This window comes from Pseudophryne corroboree, chromosome 9 (assembly GCF_028390025.1).
Source record: "Pseudophryne corroboree isolate aPseCor3 chromosome 9, aPseCor3.hap2, whole genome shotgun sequence".
Lineage (NCBI taxonomy): Eukaryota > Metazoa > Chordata > Amphibia > Anura > Myobatrachidae > Pseudophryne > Pseudophryne corroboree.
In genome coordinates, this window is record NC_086452.1 from 43,031,870 (window position 1) to 43,050,751 (window position 18,882).

At 48.0% G+C, this 18,882-nt stretch overlaps 1 protein-coding gene across 2 annotated transcripts in view; it reads right to left on the bottom strand.

Annotated features, from left to right (window-relative positions):
- HOOK1 (hook microtubule tethering protein 1) overlaps positions 1-18,882 on the bottom strand; it is a 122,745-nt gene that overhangs the window by 55,630 nt on the left and 48,233 nt on the right. For both annotated transcript variants that reach the window (XM_063939257.1, XM_063939258.1), the window contains exons 8-10: positions 17,549-17,632; positions 5,173-5,330; positions 4,945-5,085 (exon numbers count right to left, since the gene is read on the bottom strand). In XM_063939257.1, coding sequence (XP_063795327.1) covers positions 4,945-5,085; positions 5,173-5,330; positions 17,549-17,632 — 383 coding nt within the window. The remainder of the gene's footprint in view (positions 1-4,944; positions 5,086-5,172; positions 5,331-17,548; positions 17,633-18,882) is intronic.

Genomic DNA, 18,882 nt, shown 5'->3' on the forward strand with positions numbered 1-18,882 from the left:
TGAAACCACCTTAGGGAGAAACTGAGGACGAGTCCTCAATTCCGCCCTGTCCGAATGGAAAATCAGATAAGGGCTTTTACAGGATAAAGCCGCCAGCTGCACTGATCTTAGTATTATCAGCCAGTATCTGAGGCGAATGAGACACAGTGCATATTGATTGGCCTAATCTATGTTTCCAATGACTAGCATTAGTAATGGTCTCTCACCACGCATATAATGCTATAGCACATGCGTGGCAGTAGAACCACGAAGTCTGATATATAGTCCTGCCTTTTTATACACTCTGTACTCTCTTCAACACCAGAGCAGGTTAAGTGTCAGTAGCTCTCTCATTGGCTGCACTGACCACAGGTCATCAACCAAAAGTAGAAGTGAATGAGACACTCTCCGCTGATGCTCTGGCACTGTCTGTGACTATAGAGACTGGCACAAGTAAGGGTCTCTTACCTACGTATATAATGCAAAAGCACATACGAGGCAGCAGAACCAAGAAAAATGCCACAAGGTCTTGACTAAATCTTTGATGGTGTCATTCATAGAATCATTCTCCAGTAATTGAGAGGGCTAAGGCCCGTTGGAGTTTATACAATACCTGTACCTTTTATTTTTGTTACATGTTGTACTGTATGTAATGTGTTTATATTTCGCCTTTTTAGATAAAGAGAGTGCTATCTCCAAACTATTTTAATCACATAATAAAAGTTAAGTTTCAATAGAGTATTTTCCATCTCTATCTTTTTTCTTCTTTTCTTTCCCTATTATTGATCCAAGGGTGTAGCATATATATTTTGAACACCATTTGAGTGCCCCATTATAGGAGAGTTCTTGTTTACCTCTTTTGGTAAAGTTTAAAAAATTTTAACCCAACTCTCAGGGAGCACCCCCCATTGCCCTTATTCAATACACAGGCACAGAAGTGCAATACACAGAAAATTTGGGGTAGAGTGTTACATACTTATAGATTGTCCCTTGACCCAGATATATTTATTATTTGTTCTCAAGTCTGTGCGGTTAACAAACCCCTTTTTCTTACGACATCCTATAGTAGACAGATTTATGTTTTCTCTGGCTGAATATGCAGAAGATTAGGGTGTAAGGGCTCCCTGCCTGCTCTCTGTCATAGTTTAGGACTAAAGGTGCATACACACGGTGAGATTTTGGCTATGCGATATTGACTATAGTGGTCATTCCGAGTTGATCGCAGCCAGCAACGTTTTGCTGCTGCTGCGATCAACTAGTCCACGCCTATGTAGCAGGGGTGCGATCGCTTGTGCAGCCCTACTAAGCTAAAAAAATTTCATGCAGAACAAGACCAGCCCTGGACATACTTACCCTGTGCGACGATCTCAGCTTTGACGTCAGACATCCGCCCTCCGTTCTCCTAAACACGCCTGCGTTTTCTTCACCACTCCCCGAAAACAGCAGGCAACGGTCCGGTGACGCCCAGGAACGCCTTTTTTCTGTCAATCTTCTTGCGGTCGCCTCTGCAACCGCTTTCTTCGTTGTCCGCAACGTACTCCGGCGACCCCTGTCACCGGTCAACGACGCGCGTGCGCAGTGCGGCCGCCGCGCATGCGCATTCCAGACCCGTTCGCACCGCAGCGACAAACCGCTGCGTGCTAACGGGTCGGAATGACCCCCTATGAGTGCTTGCGATATTGGCTATGGGCCCCGATTCTGTAAGGATTGCGGTTTCTGCTAAAAAGCAGTTTCTGCGATCAAATAGTTGCTGCCCCGAAATAGATAAAAAACGGCCATCGTAAGAATTGCGAATGCATCGCAATATGCGGGTTGATGGCAAAATCATACGCAATTACCGGAACATCGAAGATTTCTCCTATCTGCGCCAGGCAAGTTGGTCCTTTTGCTAAACAAGAGGCTGGAAGTGGTCATCGCTGACGTCAGAGGCCCTCCTTAAAAACACCTGGGCACGCCTGCGTTTTTTCAGACACACCCAGAAAACGTCGGGTTTCCGCCCAGAAACGCCGGCTTCCTGTCACTCAAACAGGGGCTGCATTGCGATCGCAATGTGTACGCGTTTTCTGTCGTTGTTTTGGCTAGTGTGTACGCAATGCGAATGCTGCACGCGCAGTCGATCGATAATCATCCAGATTGCGAATCGCAAATTTTACGATCCAACCTGAATTGGGCCCAATGTGCGATTTTGACTATACTTTAGTACTAGATAGTCAAAATTGACTTGCCTGCACAGCCACTGCGTAACGGACCTCGCGGGACCGCGCATTGGGATCGCATGGTGGCTAACACCTTGCTATGTACACTTTCTTTGCGATTTTGACTATATAGTCAAAATCGCAAGGATAAATCTCACCGTGTGTACACCCCATAAGAGTCATGGTAATACCACCAATAATGTCCACCCAATGTCATAACCACACTTTGCACGCCCCTGAGCTTGTACAGGAATAACTATAATGATACCTTACTCAGCGGTATCATTATAGGAAACATTAGTACATACAGTTGGAAGATGATCCTTATCATTCTGTGTGTGGTGCCATCTTCTGACGTGTACAAAAGCCCCATCAACACCAGATTGTTCAACCCGAACTCCCACCAACCAGATATCATTCAACACGCCACCTAAATGTGTGACCAAATTACACAGAGAGCCTGAGACTCAGCCGGAGAGGCGCTGGCCGAGTGAGGAGATTGGTGGAGTGAGTGCGGTGTAGGTGCAGTGGACCATGGTAGCAGCTGGTTATAGTGAGTATGAAATAGGTGCAGTAGCCAATGATAGGAGTTGGATGGAGTGAGTGTAGAGCAGGTGTACTGGATGAAGATAGGAATTGGGTGGTCTGTGTATGGAGTAGGTGCACTGCCTGATGGGAGGAGTTGGATGGATTGAGTGTAGAGTAGGTGTACTGGATGAAGATAGGCATTGGGTGGTGTGAGTATGGAGTAGGTGCACTGTCTGATGGGAGGAGTTGGATGGAGTAAGTGTAGAGTAGGTGTACTGGATGAAGATAGGAATTGGGTGGTCTGTGTATGGAGTAGGTGCACTGCCTGATGGGAGGAGTTGGATGGATTGAGTGTAGAGTAGGTGTACTGGATGAAGATAGGCATTGGGTGGTGTGAGTATGGAGTAGGTGCACTGTCTGATGGGAGGAGTTGGATGGAGTAAGTGTAGAGTAGGTGTACTGGATGAAGATAGGAATTGGGTGGTCTGTGTATGGAGTAGGTGCACTGCCTGATGGGAGGAGTTGGATGGATTGAGTGTAGAGTAGGTGTACTGGATGAAGATAGGCATTGGGTGGTGTGAGTATGGAGTAGGTGCACTGTCTGATGGGAGGAGTTGGATGGAGTAAGTGTAGAGTAGGTGTACTGGATGAAGATAGGAATTGGGTGGTCTGTGTATGGAGTAGGTGCACTGCCTGATGGGAGGAGTTGGATGGATTGAGTGTAGAGTAGGTGTACTGGATGAAGATAGGCATTGGGTGGTGTGAGTATGGAGTAGGTGCACTGTCTGATGGGAGGAGTTGGATGGAGTAAGTGTAGAGTAGGTGTACTGGATGAAGATAGGAATTGGGTGGTCTGTGTATGGAGTAGGTGCACTGCCTGATGGGAGGAGTTGGATGGATTGAGTGTAGAGTAGGTGTACTGGATGAAGATAGGCATTGGGTGGTGTGAGTATGGAGTAGGTGCACTGTCTGATGGGAGGAGTTGGATGGAGTAAGTGTAGAGTAGGTGTACTGGATGAAGATAGGAATTGGGTGGTCTGTGTATGGAGTAGGTGCACTGCCTGATGGGAGGAGTTGGATGGATTGAGTGTAGAGTAGGTGTACTGGATGAAGATAGGCATTGGGTGGTGTGAGTATGGAGTAGGTGCACTGTCTGATGGGAGGAGTTGGATGGAGTAAGTGTAGAGTAGGTGTACTGGATGAAGATAGGAATTGGGTGGTCTGTGTATGGAGTAGGTGCACTGCCTGATGGGAGGAGTTGGATGGATTGAGTGTAGAGTAGGTGTACTGGATGAAGATAGGCATTGGTTGGTGTGAGTATGGAGTAGGTGCACTGGCTGATGGGAGGAGTTGAGTAGAGTGAGTATGGAATAGATGCATTGGCCAGAGATAAGAGTTGGATGGAGTGAGTGTGGAGTAGGTGCATAGACGAAATATAAGAGCTGGGTCCTGTGAGCACGGAATAGGTGTACCAGCCAATGGAAGGAGTTGAGTGGAAGGAGTATGGAGCAAGTGCAGAGTAGGCTGATGGGAGGACTTGGGTGATGTATGGAGCAGGTGTACTGGATGAAGATAGGCATTGGGTGGTGTGAGTATGGAGTAAGTGCACTGGCCGATGATAGGAGTTGGATGGAGTGAGTGCGGAGTAGGTGTACTGGATCAAGATAGGCATTGGGTGGTTTTAGTATGAAGTGAGTGAGGAGTAGGTGCACTTGCTGAAGATAGGCATTGGGTGGTGTGAGTATGGAGTGAGTGCAGAGTAGGTGCACTGGCTGACGGGAAGAGATAGGTGGAGTGAGTGCGGAGTAGCTGCACTGGATGAAGATAGGCATTGGGTGGTTTGAGTATGAAGTGAGGTGGAATGAGTGCAGAGTAGCTGCACTGGATGAAGATAGGCATTGGGTGGTGTAAGTATGGAGTGAGGTGGAGTGAGTGCGGAGTAGCTGCACTAGATGAAGATAGGCATTGGCTGGAAAAAGTATGAAGCAGGTGCGCTGGTGTGCAAAGTTTTATAGAGCAATGAAAACATGAGTATTCAGTGTGTTGAGTGAGGGAGGACAGTCAGTAATTTCATCTCCGCAAAAGGACTAAAGTCTTGTACCGGCTTTGAGCTATCGGAGGTCTGGTCTGGTACTATACTGTAATGTGGCGCACCTTGCACCTTCCAGTTGGTGGAGAAGAGTATTTCATCGCACATCTTTTGGTAATGGTGTACAGCACATTACTACTGTAATGGGAATACCTGAGAACATCTATCTCATCTTTCAGCGCCCTGGATTCCTCAGCCACATTAGCCAACTCGTCGTTCCTGTTCTGCGTCTCTATCAGCTGTTTCTCCAGCAGCTCGCAGTGAGCCCGGTATTCATCCTTCGCCGCTTCCAGTCTGCAGAGAGAAATAGGCTGAAGCGTTACTCTGCGGGTGAGACCACCGTACGACTGACCGGACTCCACCATCCCAATCTATCTGTACCTGTAATTCTCCTCCTGTAACTGATCCAGCTGTATCTGGAAATATTTCTTTGTCACCACTGTGCTGGACTCGTCAAAGGGATCTAACTGGTTTAGCCTTTCATTCTGGAACTCGTTCTCAGCCAGTAAACTGTTCCTTTCCTCCTGGAGGCCGGCCACCTGGGGAACAAGAGACGCAATGTAAGAGACACGGGCAGCACAGCGGTAGTATATACAGATTCTGCAAACAATTATGGCAATTCATCCAACTGGCGCAATTCTTATTTTATAGGTTCACAAGAGATTTGTGGATTACTTTGTGTTGGCGGGGAGGGTGTTCTATCACTTCAATAGTCAGTCAATACATAGTTGCCCCGTGCTCATTTGATAACCACTTTTTTTTTAAAATAAATGTAAAAAAATGTTTCATGATGGGTGGAAAATTATCAGAAATAGCACAGAAAATTGATAGTTTAGTTTGGAATATTTCTGAAGTTGGCATCAGGTGACCCGATCACTTAACGATCACGTAATCTATGAATCATTCAAAATGTGGTTACCTAATACCTCGTTCACACAGCACAAATAACCCAGTATCAACCTTGTATATTGCCGGTATAAGTTGACACGGGTCGCTGTGCGGTGTGAATGGGTCACTGCCGAATTCCCCGGTCATCTGACCCGGTAATTCATCCCGGGAATAAAGAAGGGTTATCACCGGGGCAGTGTGAACGAGGTGGTATTCATGTGACCGGCGGTCGGGTGACCGACAGTCACATGACCTCCTCCACCATCCCGACCGCTTACTATCCCGATGGTCGGTATGCCGACCAACAGGGACTATTTCCACTCGTGGGAGTCCACGACATCCATACAGTGGGAATAGAACCCGTGGTGACCGCAGGTCGCCGAACCCGCAGCGAGCCTGCAAGGGGCTTGCTGCACTCGCCCCTCCCCGCCGGGATCCCGGCGTCGGTCAGCCGTACTACACCCGTGTGAACGGGTTACCCCGGGACGATGCGACGCGGTACCCGTTCACAGCATAGGGAGAGGCGGCACGGAGATTATCTCCTCTCTCTGCATCGCCTCCGCACCGCCCCTCCCCCCCATGCCGCCGCGGTCCTCGCCCCCAGATGGCAAACCCAACCCAGCAATAGCATGTTCTCAGGGTCCAATGCCAGGGTATTATAGAGTTACTTGCTAGGGATTCACATGGCTTTTTTGGGTGGAGTGGTGAGGTGTGCATCTTCGATTTCTCGCTCAATGTGTTGTGACTCTCTGTTCCTCTTTGTTTCCTTAGTACATACAAATGTGCTATTTCCTTAGTACATAGAGACCTTTGTTTTTTTTAATTCAATACTTTTTTATTGATTTTCTGTTTTCCATTAAACAAAATTACAAAGAAAAAACAACACAAACCCACAACAGATCCCCAACCCAGGGAATGCGCAGATTCCCATGTCCAGTAGGGACCAGTTAACACAGTTATCACAGTAAACAGGTGCAGGCTTACAATCCGAGACATAAATGAAAAGTTATAAGCAATATCACATGTTAACATGAAGCTTACAGAACAATTTATGCTGTACATGGTCGTCTATGGCAACATCATAAATATTGAGCTGAACACAGAGCTATAGCACTGGCACGGGAATGGCTAACCGCGGGCGCCAGGGGACATGTAGCCCTCAGTAGCGGGTGCTCAGACGCCCCGGGTCCCAGAGAGCGGGGACTCAAGCCATCTACCCCACAGGTCCTGATATTTTTTCTCCGCTTTCCTAGCTAAGTATACATATTTCTCATGAGAGGCCGTATCATTTACAAGTGAGACCCAGGACCGTAGTGTGGGCGCATCCTTGGCTAGCCAAAGCCTGGCAATACACACCTTAGCTAGGCCACACAGATTAATTACATATCGTTTGGCAGGGGGGTCCAGGGCATCCTCCTCCACAGCAGATAATACACATGTCGTCGGGGAGCATACAGACGAGGGAATACCCGTTGACATCAGGGCGTCAGCAACACCCGACCAGAATACGGCTACCTTAGGACATAGCCAGATAATGTGCCAAAAGTCTGCGTCCAGACTATCGCACTTAGGACATCTGGAGGAGTTGGTACCCCCTATGTGTCGCAAACGCACCGGCGTCATATATACTCTGTGTATTATAAACAGTTGGATTTGTTGATATCTAGTGGTGGTAGTGGATAATCGTGGAGAACATAACGCACCCTCCCAGATCTCATCAGATATGGCACCCAAGTCAGATTCCCACTTGTCCCTGAGAAGGGACAACGGGTCAGAGTAGTGAGACCGAAGCATGCTTGTATAAATATTGGACACCAAATGCCCGCCTCCCAGGGATTGTAGGAGAGACTTGACCGGGGAGTCAGCAATCATTGGAGGAGTATCGGGAAATTGTGCGTTAAGTGCATGTCGCAGCTGCAGGTATCGGTAGAAATGTGAAGAGGGTATACTGTAATCCTGTTGAAGCTGCAGGAAGGACCTCAGTATACCATCGTTATATAAGTGTCCCAGGGACGTCACTCCCCACCTCCCCCACACCGCCCCAGTCTGTAGTGAAGCCAATTCTGGGAAGCCAAGGGCATTGTCCAGAGGAGTATCAGGGTCAATACCCTGGCCTAGTAGGATGACATGTACCTGTTTCCATATGAGGACGGCTTGTCTTATTATAGGGATCTTGGACAAGTTAGGGTTCCCACAAAGAAGCATCTGTAATGGAGTGCCGGCAGGGTAGACCTGCAAAAGCATTTGTGAGTGTATAGTGAGAGCATCCGGGGCATTCACCCACTCCCATATATGTACCAACTGCGCAGCATAATAATAAAATCGAAATATAGGGAGAGCTAAGCCTCCCAGAACTTTCGGCCTGGAAAGGACGTCAAGTCTCAACCGTGCTCTCCTGCTGGCCCATATTAAAGAAGAGAGCAAACTGTCAATCTGTCTAAATGTCTTCAAGTTAATATATATAGGGGATTGCTGGAGAACATAAAGGAGTTTTGGCAAATATACCATTTTTACCAAATTGACCCTGCCAGTAACAGTCAGGGGCAAGGACCCCCAAACCCTGACCTTCGAGCGAAGATACCTCATCTGCGGCATGATATTAAGGGAAACATAGGTACAAGGGTCATTCGATACCCATATACCTAGGTATTTGAAAGACTCTACCCATTTAAGGGGGGTTTGGATCACTGAGGCTTCCGTGACCGGGCCTCTAAGTGGAGTAATGGTGGATTTATCCCAGTTAATTTTGAGCCCGGAGAATCGTCCATAGTCCGTTATTAAGTCAAGGAGTTTAGGTAAGGAGGAAACGTAGTCGTCCACAAAGAGCAACAGGTCATCAGCGTATAACGCTATCCTGTCCTCTCTTGCGCCAACCCTAATACCCACAACATCCCGAGTTGCCCTAATCAAACATGCTAGTGGCTCAATAGCAATGGCAAACAGAGTCGGGGACAGAGGGCAGCCCTGCCTCGTTCCCCTGGATAGGGGGAAGGAGTCCGAAACAAACCCGTTCACCGAGACTCTGGCCATGGGCTGAAAGTATAATAATTTAACATAATTGATAAAGTTGGGGCCCACACCAAATCTATTCATAGCCTCCCAGAGGAAGGCCCACTCCACCGAATCAAAGGCCTTTGCGGCATCTAAGGAGACTATAACGGCAGAGCAGTCCTCCTCCCGAGAAACTTGGAAATGAGTGAACAGGCGCCTCAAATTCACAGCAGTGGACTTGCCCGGCATGAAGCCCGTTTGGTCAGGGTGAATAATTTGAGAGATAACCCGGCCAAGTCTGGAAGCTAGAACCTTGGCCAGGATTTTAATATCCGTGGGCAGCAGGGAAATAGGACGGTAGGATTCAACCCTCCTGGGGTCCTTATCTGGCTTGGGAATCACTATAATCAAAGCCTCCGCCATAGACGGGGGAAGCGCACTTTGGGCAAAAATTTCACTGAACAACTCAAGCAACCGAGGGGCAAAGAATTTTGTATGTTTCTTGTACAGTTCTGATGGGATGCCATCAAGGCCAGGGGCCTTACCATCGGGGGAGGCAGAGATCGCAAGCTCAATCTCCTCCACCGACAAAGGAGCGTCTAGAAGGGCCCTGGCCTCACTGGAGATATGGGGCAAGTGGACTCCATCCAAGTAGTCACACAGTTCTACTGGGGAACAGGTCAATTTAGAACTATATAGTGCCTGATAGTATGAGACAAATTCCGCCACGATCTGTGGGGTGCGGTCCAGCACCGACCCAGCTGAATCCAAAATCTCCACTACAGTATGAGAGGAACGGTCACCCCTTGCAAGATTGGCCAAATAAGAACCTGGTCTATCCCCAGTAGCATATTGGACATGCGAGGAGAAGAGAAGTCTATGCTGGGTTTTCCCCCACAGGTAATCCTTCCATTCACCCTGCGCATGGAGCCACACCAACTTAGAGGCGTCCAAGCCATCCCGCACATACGTCACCTCTGAAGCAACCACCCGGGCCTCCAAATCAGACTCATGTTTTTTGAAGGAGGATTTAAGACTCCCCACCCGTTTAATCAATGTTCCTCTCAAGAAAGCCTTGAAAGTGTCCCATAACAGAGTCACGTCCGAGGTGTCATCATGCATAACAAAGAATTCTAACCAGCTAGCCTCCAATTCGGATCCCTCACCCATATGCGTCAGCCAAAAGGGATTAAATTTCCACACTGCTTGGCCTCGCTGACAGTTTAAGTCAATATGTAACGATATAGGGGAGTGATCCGAGATACCCCTAGTCTCATATTTGACACTTTGAACTTTGGGCAAAAGCTCCCGGGACAGAAGAGCCAGATCTATCCTAGAGAAGGAAGAGTGAGAGCATGAAAAGCATGAGTATTGCCTCAAATCAGGATTCCTCAATCTCCAGGGGTCAATCAGACCCAACTCCGAAACAGTATCTGCAAATGGGGAATGCTTGGGCCGTGGATTGGAGGACGCCCCGGACAACCTATCCAACTCGTGATTTAAAACGTTGTTGAAGTCCCCCATACAGATAACAGTTATCCCAGGGGAAGCGGCCATAAAGGCAGACGCCTTTTTAAGAACGTCGTGCGAGTATGGAGGGGGCACATACACAGCCAGCAATAACAAGGGGACGGAGTTAATTCTGCACTTAAGAAATACATATCTACCCCATTGATCCGTTTGCACAGAATCAAGCGCAAAGGGGACAGACTTCCTAATTAGGATCGACACTCCCCGGGACGCTGCAGTATACATAGAATGGTAAGCCCAGCCCACCCATGGTTTTTTAAGGGACATAATCTTGGTACCCAGTAAGTGGGTTTCCATCAGGCAAATAATATCCGAAGCATAAAGCTTAATCTGTCGAAGGATCAAGGAGCGTTTAATTTTGTCATTGATCCCCCGCACGTTCCACGACAGTAACTTAACCAAAGCCATAGCAGAGCATAGTTGTAATATTGCAGAGCGCCCGCGGCCAGCCAACGCCAGTGAACATCAAAGAAGATATGCCCGCAATTAGTTGCAACATAGACCTAGCAGAAATAAGCACATTGCACAGCAAAAGATAAAAACACATCAATACTAACAGTCTAAAGTAACCCCCACCCCCACCCCGTATACCACCTACAACTAGCAGCATACCTGGTTCCCAAACAAGAAAACACCCTAAATACTAACAATAACAGCTAAGGCAGAGAGCACCGTAACATACTCCGCCAATACCGACCAAGATCAAATTTCTATATCTACTAAAGGGGCCAAGAATATAATGACCTTAAGACAGGAGAATCCCCCAGCTAAACTCAAAACAAAACCAATCCCCCCCCTGGGCCGTTACACCCACCCCAACTGAATAACCGTCTACCCCTTAAAGACTTTATGGCAGAGCAATCACCGAGAGCCTAAGGCCCAAGATCAGCGTAGAGGCAACGTCTAACAGTCGCCCGTCTCCACAGAGCCATCCACTCCCAGTGAAGGCCCATAAGGGCTGCAGAAAGCCCTAACATGAGCAACATAGCAGCACATGACAAACAGTAGCGTATGGACTAGCTGAGAAAACACATACAGGATTACAACCAGCGGCCACCGCTCCCCAAGCCGGAAAGCGTCTAACCAGCCAAACTGACATCTCGCAGGGAGTCACAAATAACATATCTACAAACAACTATACATCCTTCCCAAGCCAATATAATCATAACATAGCAGGCATAAAAGAAACAGTATACTTGCAAATAGAGAGAACAAATGCATAAGTTCAATCAGCGGCTAATGCCCGCCGTGCCGGAAAGCGTCCATCCAGCCACACTGATGCTTCACGAGGGGTCATGAAGAATTTTGTTTCACCATCCGAGACCACCCGCAATTTAGACGGAAAGAGCATGGCATAGGGGATATTCAGTTCACGCAGCCTGCGCTTCACAGGGACAAACTGAGCTCTGTCCTTTTGGACGTCGACAGCAAAATCCGGAAAAACTGAAACCGGGGAACCGTTCCACTTAAGGGGACCCCTAGTACGGGCCAGTCTCAGAATCACATCTCTATCCCGATAGTGAAGGAGTTTGGCAATAAACGTACGAGGAGGCGCCCCTGGAGGTAACGGGCGCATCGGGACCCTATGGGCTCGTTCCACTGCAAAGTGTGAGGTGAACTCCTCCGGTCCAAACGCATCCAGCAGCCACCGTTCAAGAAATTTTTCTGGGGAGGCACCCTCCTCTTTTTCCGGGAGTCCGACGAAACGGACATTGTTTCGCCGCAATCTCCCCTCCATATCGGTCATCTTTTTATGTACCTCCATCATCTGAGACTCCAGAGCAGAGGTGCGTCTACCGAGAGGCGTAATTGTGTCTTCCAGCGTGGAGGTGCGCGTCTCAACTTCACCGACCCTCTCTCGCACCCGCTGAAGGTCTTGGTGTATAATGGATAAGTCCGCCTGGACCTGACCGATCCTGTCGGCCAAGCGGGCTTCACTGGCCGTAACCGCATCCAGCACCTTTTGCAAAGCAGCATCGGTGGCCTCCACAGATGAGGAGCTAGCTGACGGAGAAGGCGGTGCCGAGGTAGACCGCACCTCCCCCCCCTGTTGGGACCGTGTCGGCGGATTTCTGGCATACTTCTCCAACTTTGCCGCAGCCGCGGCAGACTGATGCGGTTTGACCATTATAGCCGAGCGGACGGCAGGGAGCAAGAAGTATAGAAAATAATATATCAAGAGCTGTCCAGGGGCGGCCAATGAAGAATTCAATGTAGTATATCAGGATTGTCCAGTCGCTGCCTGCGGGTAAGTGTAGTATATCAAAACTGACCAGTGAACATGTATGATATCGGAAGAATCAGCCTCTGTCAGCACAGAATGAACAAATGCAACAGGATATAGAAATATTTTTACTCCCCCTTCAGCATATGGGGCACATGCAGCATAGAACTGGATTAAATTAATTATGTCCTGTGGAGCTGAAACTGAGCAACACTGAGGCCCTCCAAGGGTTAATATCCCACTGTGCCCCGTCCCTGTTTGGAGCAGAGCTCAGCAGGGCAGCAGTTATATCATGGGGAGGGCACAGGCACTTATAACACTCAGCCGTGCCGTGCACCTCCTCCCCAGCAGTAGGACACAGGATGTGCAGGAGACGGAGGGTACAGGCTGGGGCCGCCGGAGAGAACAAGGAGAACGGCAGCGGGTCACGTGACGGCGGCGCGGCCGTGGACCGCCCGCAGACGCTCCCAGGCAGAGACAGGAGCAAGGGAGGAGAGGCGCTCGCCACAGTCTCCACAACGGCGGCAGAGGGAAAGCCGCGGACCCGGGTGTGAGCAGCGCTCAAGACTGGAGCCGGATGCAGACACTCAGCGCAGGCACCAGGATGGCGGCGTCCCACGTGTTCCAGCAGGCCCGGGCCCCGGCACACCAGAATCACCCTGCTGGAGCGGATAGCGGGCAGACGGGTCCCAAAATGGCACAGGGGCACCTCCACACTGTACTGCAGGTATTGGGGTGCACTGCAGGCCCATGGGGGGACACAGGATGGTAGATCAGGATTAGGTAGCTGGAGAGACACACAGCCTGTGTGCTACTCCATGTCCGCCGAAGCCACGCCCCCCAGAGACCTTTGTTTTTACTTTATAGCGTCCTAATATGTATCTCTGACGGGTAAGGAGATGGTAAATACAGTAAATCAGTAATATAAAGTGCTCAGTGGGTGCTTTGACTTTGAGCTATTGGTGAATGATCTTATACAACCAGTTGCACGGGACAGTTGTGTAACTAGACGTCCTTATGTAAGGGGCAATGTTAAAATTGACAGAGCCACGGCCCACTTCAAGGGCAGTAAATACAAAGTGACTATGTGCAATGACACGTGGGAGCAAGGCCAGCGGTATTGGCTAATGCGATGGGAACGTCTGATTACCGTATTACTCATTAACCAGCCACAAGATTGCAGTGCCACAATGTATATATAATACAGTCAAAGCAACAAATACACTTTACTTTAAAACACACACTAAAACATCTATATCCCTGGTATTTACATAGTGCTTGCCGCACACCGTCTATCGCCAGACCAGACATCAGACATATAAAGGTGGCTCACAGGCACAAATACATGCGCCCTCCTATTTCACATCGTTAATCATATTCATAATCAGATAGATTTAACGTGTTTTGCATTTTCTTTTTTAAGATACAAATTTTAAATTGGCTAAATGAGAAACAGATTGTCTATATTTGCATGAATCTGGTAAATACATTGTATATACAGCATAATGTTTAAACCAAGTATGGCTCAGGTCCGGATCATCCGTGGGACAGGAGAAATGGGGGGATCTCAGGAATGATAGGGGGCTGTGATCAGTACAGGAATAGTAGAGGGACAGGAGAAATGGGGGGATCTCAGGAATGATAGGGGGCTGTAATCAGTACAGGAATAGTAGAGGGACAGGAGAAATGGGGGGATCTCAGGAATGATATGGGGGCTGTAATCAGTACAGGAATAGTAGAGGGACAGGAGAAATGGGGGGGATCTCAGGAATGATAGGGGGCTGTAATCAGTACAGGAATAGTAGAGGGACAAAAAATGGGGTATCTCAGGAATGATAGGGGGCTGTAATCAGTACAGGAATAGTAGAGGGACAGGAGAAATGGGGGGATCTCAGGAATGATAGGGGGCTGTAATCAGTACAGGAATAGTAGAGGGACAGGAAAAATGGGGGGATCTCAGGAATGATAGGGGGCTGTAATCAGTACAGGAATAGTAGAGGGATAGGAGAAATGAGGGGATCTCAGGAATGATAGGGGGCTGGGATCAGTACAGGAAAAGAAGAGGGACAGTAGAAATGGGGGATCTCAGGAATTATAGGGGGCTGTAATCAGTACAGGAATAGTAGAGGGACAGTAGAAATGGAGGGATCTCAGGAACGATAGGGGGCTGTAATCAGTACAGGAATAGTAGAGGGACAGGAGAAATGGGGGGATCTCAGGAATGATAGGGGGCTGTAATCAGTACAGGAATAGTAGAGGGACAGGAGAAATGGGGTGATCTCAGGAATGATAGGGGGCTGTAATCAGTACAGGAATAGTAGAGAGACAGTAGAAATGGGGGGATCTCAGGAATGATAGGGGGCTGTGATCAGCACAGGAATAGTAGAGGGACAGTAGAAATGGGGGGATCTCAGGAATGATAGGGGGCTGTAATCAGTACAGGAATAGTAGAAGGACAGTAGAAATGGGGGGATTTCATGAATGATAAGGGGTTGTAATCAGTACAAGAATAGTAGAAGGACAGTAGACATGGGGGGATCTCAGGAATGATAGAGGGGCTGTAATCAGTACAGGAATAGTAGAGGGACAGTAGAAATGGGGGGATCTCAGGAATGATAGAGGGGTTGTAATCAGTACAGGAATAGTAGAGGGGCAGGAGAAATGGGGGATCTTAGCAATGATAGCGGACTGTAATCAGTACAGGAATAGTAGAGAGACAGTAGAAATGGGGGGATCTCAGGAATGATAGAGGGACTGTAATCAGTACAGGAATAGTAGAGGGATAGGATAGTAGAAATGGGGGGATCTCAGGAATGATAGGAGGGCTGTAATCAGTACAGGAATAGTAGAGACAGTAGAAATGGGGGGATCTCAGGAATGATAGGGGGCTGTAATCAGTACAGGAATAGTAGAGACAGTAGAAATGGGGGGATCTCAGGAATGACAGGAGGGCTGTAATCAGTACAGGAATAGTAGAGAGACAGTAGAAATGGGGGGATCTCAGGAATGATAGAGGGGCTGTAATCAGTACAGGAATAGTAGAGAGACAGTAGAAATGGGGGGATCTCAGGAATGATAGGGGGCTGTAATCAGTACAGGAATAGTAGAGAGACAGTAGAAATGGGGGGGATCTCAGGAATGATAGGGGGCTGTAATCAGTACAGGAATAGTAGAGGGACAGGAGAAATGGGGGGATCTCAGGAATGATATGGGGGCTGTAATCAGTACAGGAATAGTAGAGGGACAGGAGAAATGGGGGGATCTCAGGAATGATAGGGGGCTGTAATCAGTACAGGAATAGTAGAGGGACAAAAAATGGGGTATCTCAGGAATGATAGGGGGCTGTAATCAGTACAGGAATAGTAGAGGGACAGGAGAAATGGGGGGATCTCAGGAATGATAGGGGGCTGTAATCAGTACAGGAATAGTAGAGGGACAGGAAAAATGGGGGGATCTCAGGAATGATAGGGGGCTGTAATCAGTACAGGAATAGTAGAGGGATAGGAGAAATGGGGGGATCTCAGGAATGATAGGGGGCTGTAATCAGTACAGGAATAGTAGAGGGACAGGAGAAATGGGGGGATCTCAGGAATGATATGGGGGCTGTAATCAGTACAGGAATAGTAGAGGGACAGGAGAAATGGGGGGGATCTCAGGAATGATAGGGGGCTGTGATCAGCACAGGAATAGTAGAGGGACAGTAGAAATGGGGGGATCTCAGGAATGATAGGGGGCTGTAATCAGTACAGGAATAGTAGAAGGACAGTAGAAATGGGGGGATTTCATGAATGATAAGGGGTTGTAATCAGTACAAGAATAGTAGAAGGACAGTAGACATGGGGGGATCTCAGGAATGATAGAGGGGCTGTAATCAGTACAGGAATAGTAGAGGGACAGTAGAAATGGGGGGATCTCAGGAATGATAGAGGGGTTGTAATCAGTACAGGAATAGTAGAGGGGCAGGAGAAATGGGGGATCTTAGCAATGATAGCGGACTGTAATCAGTACAGGAATAGTAGAGAGACAGTAGAAATGGGGGGATCTCAGGAATGATAGAGGGGCTGTAATCAGTACAGGAATAGTAGAGGGATAGGATAGTAGAAATGGGGGGATCTCAGGAATGATAGGAGGGCTGTAATCAGTACAGGAATAGTAGAGACAGTAGAAATGGGGGGATCTCAGGAATGATAGGGGGCCGTAATCAGTACAGGAATAGTAGAGACAGTAGAAATGGGGGGATCTCAGGAATGACAGGAGGGCTGTAATCAGTACAGGAATAGTAGAGAGACAGTAGAAATGGGGGGATCTCAGGAATGATAGAGGGGCTGTAATCAGTACAGGAATAGTAGAGGGACAGTAGAAATGGGGGGATCTCAGGAATGATAGGGGGCTGTAATCAGTACAGGAATAGTAGAGAGACAGTAGAAATGGGGGGATCTCAGGAATGATAGGGGGCTGTAATCAGTACAGGAATAGTAGAGAGACAGTAGAAATGGGGGGGATCTCAGGAATGATAGGGGGCTGTAATCAGTACAGGAATAGTAGAGAGACAGTAGAAATGGGGGGATCTCAGGAATGATAGTGGACTGTAATCAGTACAGGAATAGTAGAGAGACAGTAGAAATGGGGGGATCTCAGGAATGAGAGAGGGGCTGTAATCAGTACAGGAATAGTAGAGAGACAGTAGAAATGGGGGGATCTCAGGAATATTAGAGGGGCTGTAATCAGTACAGGAATAATATATGGACAGTAGAAATGGGGGGATCTCAGGAATGATAGGGAGACTGTAATCAGTACAGGAATAGTAGAGGGACACTAAAAATGGGGGGATCTCAGGAAGGGTTGTACTCAGCGCAAGGTAAGCAGAGACTCTGGACAGCAGGACAATGTAGCTCTAGCAGGGGGACTGAAAAACTTATCAGTAAACCTTCTGGGATACAGTAGGAAATACTGCAGAATGGTGTCTATTGTTCAACAGTTGGATTCCTCTTGGTCTCAGTAGTGCAAACACTCCGGGTTATGGCAATGACTGCCTGCACCATATAACAACCTATACAGAAAGCTCCCCAGTGATTGGGCCTCAGAGAAGGTAAACTATTGCTCCAAGACACAATGTATCCTCACCTGAAGGTCCAGCTCCCGGCACCTTTGCTTCAGTTCCTCTTTTTCTGCTACAGCTTCATGAAGTAATTCCAAAGTTCTCTTCATCTAAAACATATTTATGACAGGAAATATGACACAGAAAGATCACCTGCGTGTTGCATGTATTTAGCCATGAAATGACCCGTGTCCTAACATTTACAGTGATCGGTCAGAAAAATACATATCTATTCCCTGTTCCGTAGAAGGCATGCAGCGGGCACAACCCACCTTGCGTTGCATTTGCTAGTGAATAATTGGTCTGTCTGCATATAAACATTGGTTTATGCCACAAGATGGCTGCCTCAGATGTGTGCGGTTCATCCTACAAGATGGCCGACTAAGATGTGTGCAGATCTACAGATGCATTTTAATGTACAAAGCACAGTATCATGTCCTTCCCACAATGTCTCGGTCACATAACTAATTGTCTTAGACTGAAACAGCAACTTACAAATCAGCTTCGAGGATTCTATCCAGCTATATATTATATAATGACTAGTAAGTGTGACTAGTGCCTCCATGTAAGTGGCTTCATGAAACTAATAAAACGTGACATTAAAGCTTTAATAACCACAGATGGTGACGTCAGAGGACAGTTGGTGACAGACTTTGACAAGCGTTGTGGAAAGCTTGCCCAAAGTGATTCATGTGTTGTGTATGATGTCTATGTACAGTACTATGGTATGCAGCATGTATTAATATGGAGTACTGGCGGGGGATACGCCGGGTGTGGCTGAAACCGTGGATGAGGAATGTGTCAAACAGGAGCTATTTCCAAACTAGTTTTAACACATCACAAATTAGCATGTGATTATGTACTGTAGCATTTATGATAAACATTATACACGGTCGAGTCACATTATTATGACCACCTCCTACATTTGACGTCGGCAGTGCGTAGCCCATGAAGTACGTCACGTGTTGTGCGCTGGCTTGGTGGGTATATAAGGTGAGTGATAGGCCGTCTGCACACACATCACTCGTTGCTGTCATGGGTAAAAGGGGCGATTTATCCGAGTTGAAAAAAGGGATGATTATCGGCTTTCGGGCACAGATGGCAGTATTACTGACATAGCGCAGTGTGTGACCTGTCCGCGTGCTGCTGCGGTGAAGGTGTATCGTGACTGGACAAATGGCACCACTGTGAATAATGTGGAAACTGTGAGAGGTGAACGTCGGCTATGAAGGTGCGTGAGGGCTGGCCGACACGCTACAGTGGAGCAGATCACCGTCACAATGAGCCTGGGGGCTACTAGACGTGTGTCTAACATGACAGTTCAGCCCGTCTAGCTGCTGTCCGTGCTGCACACGGCGGT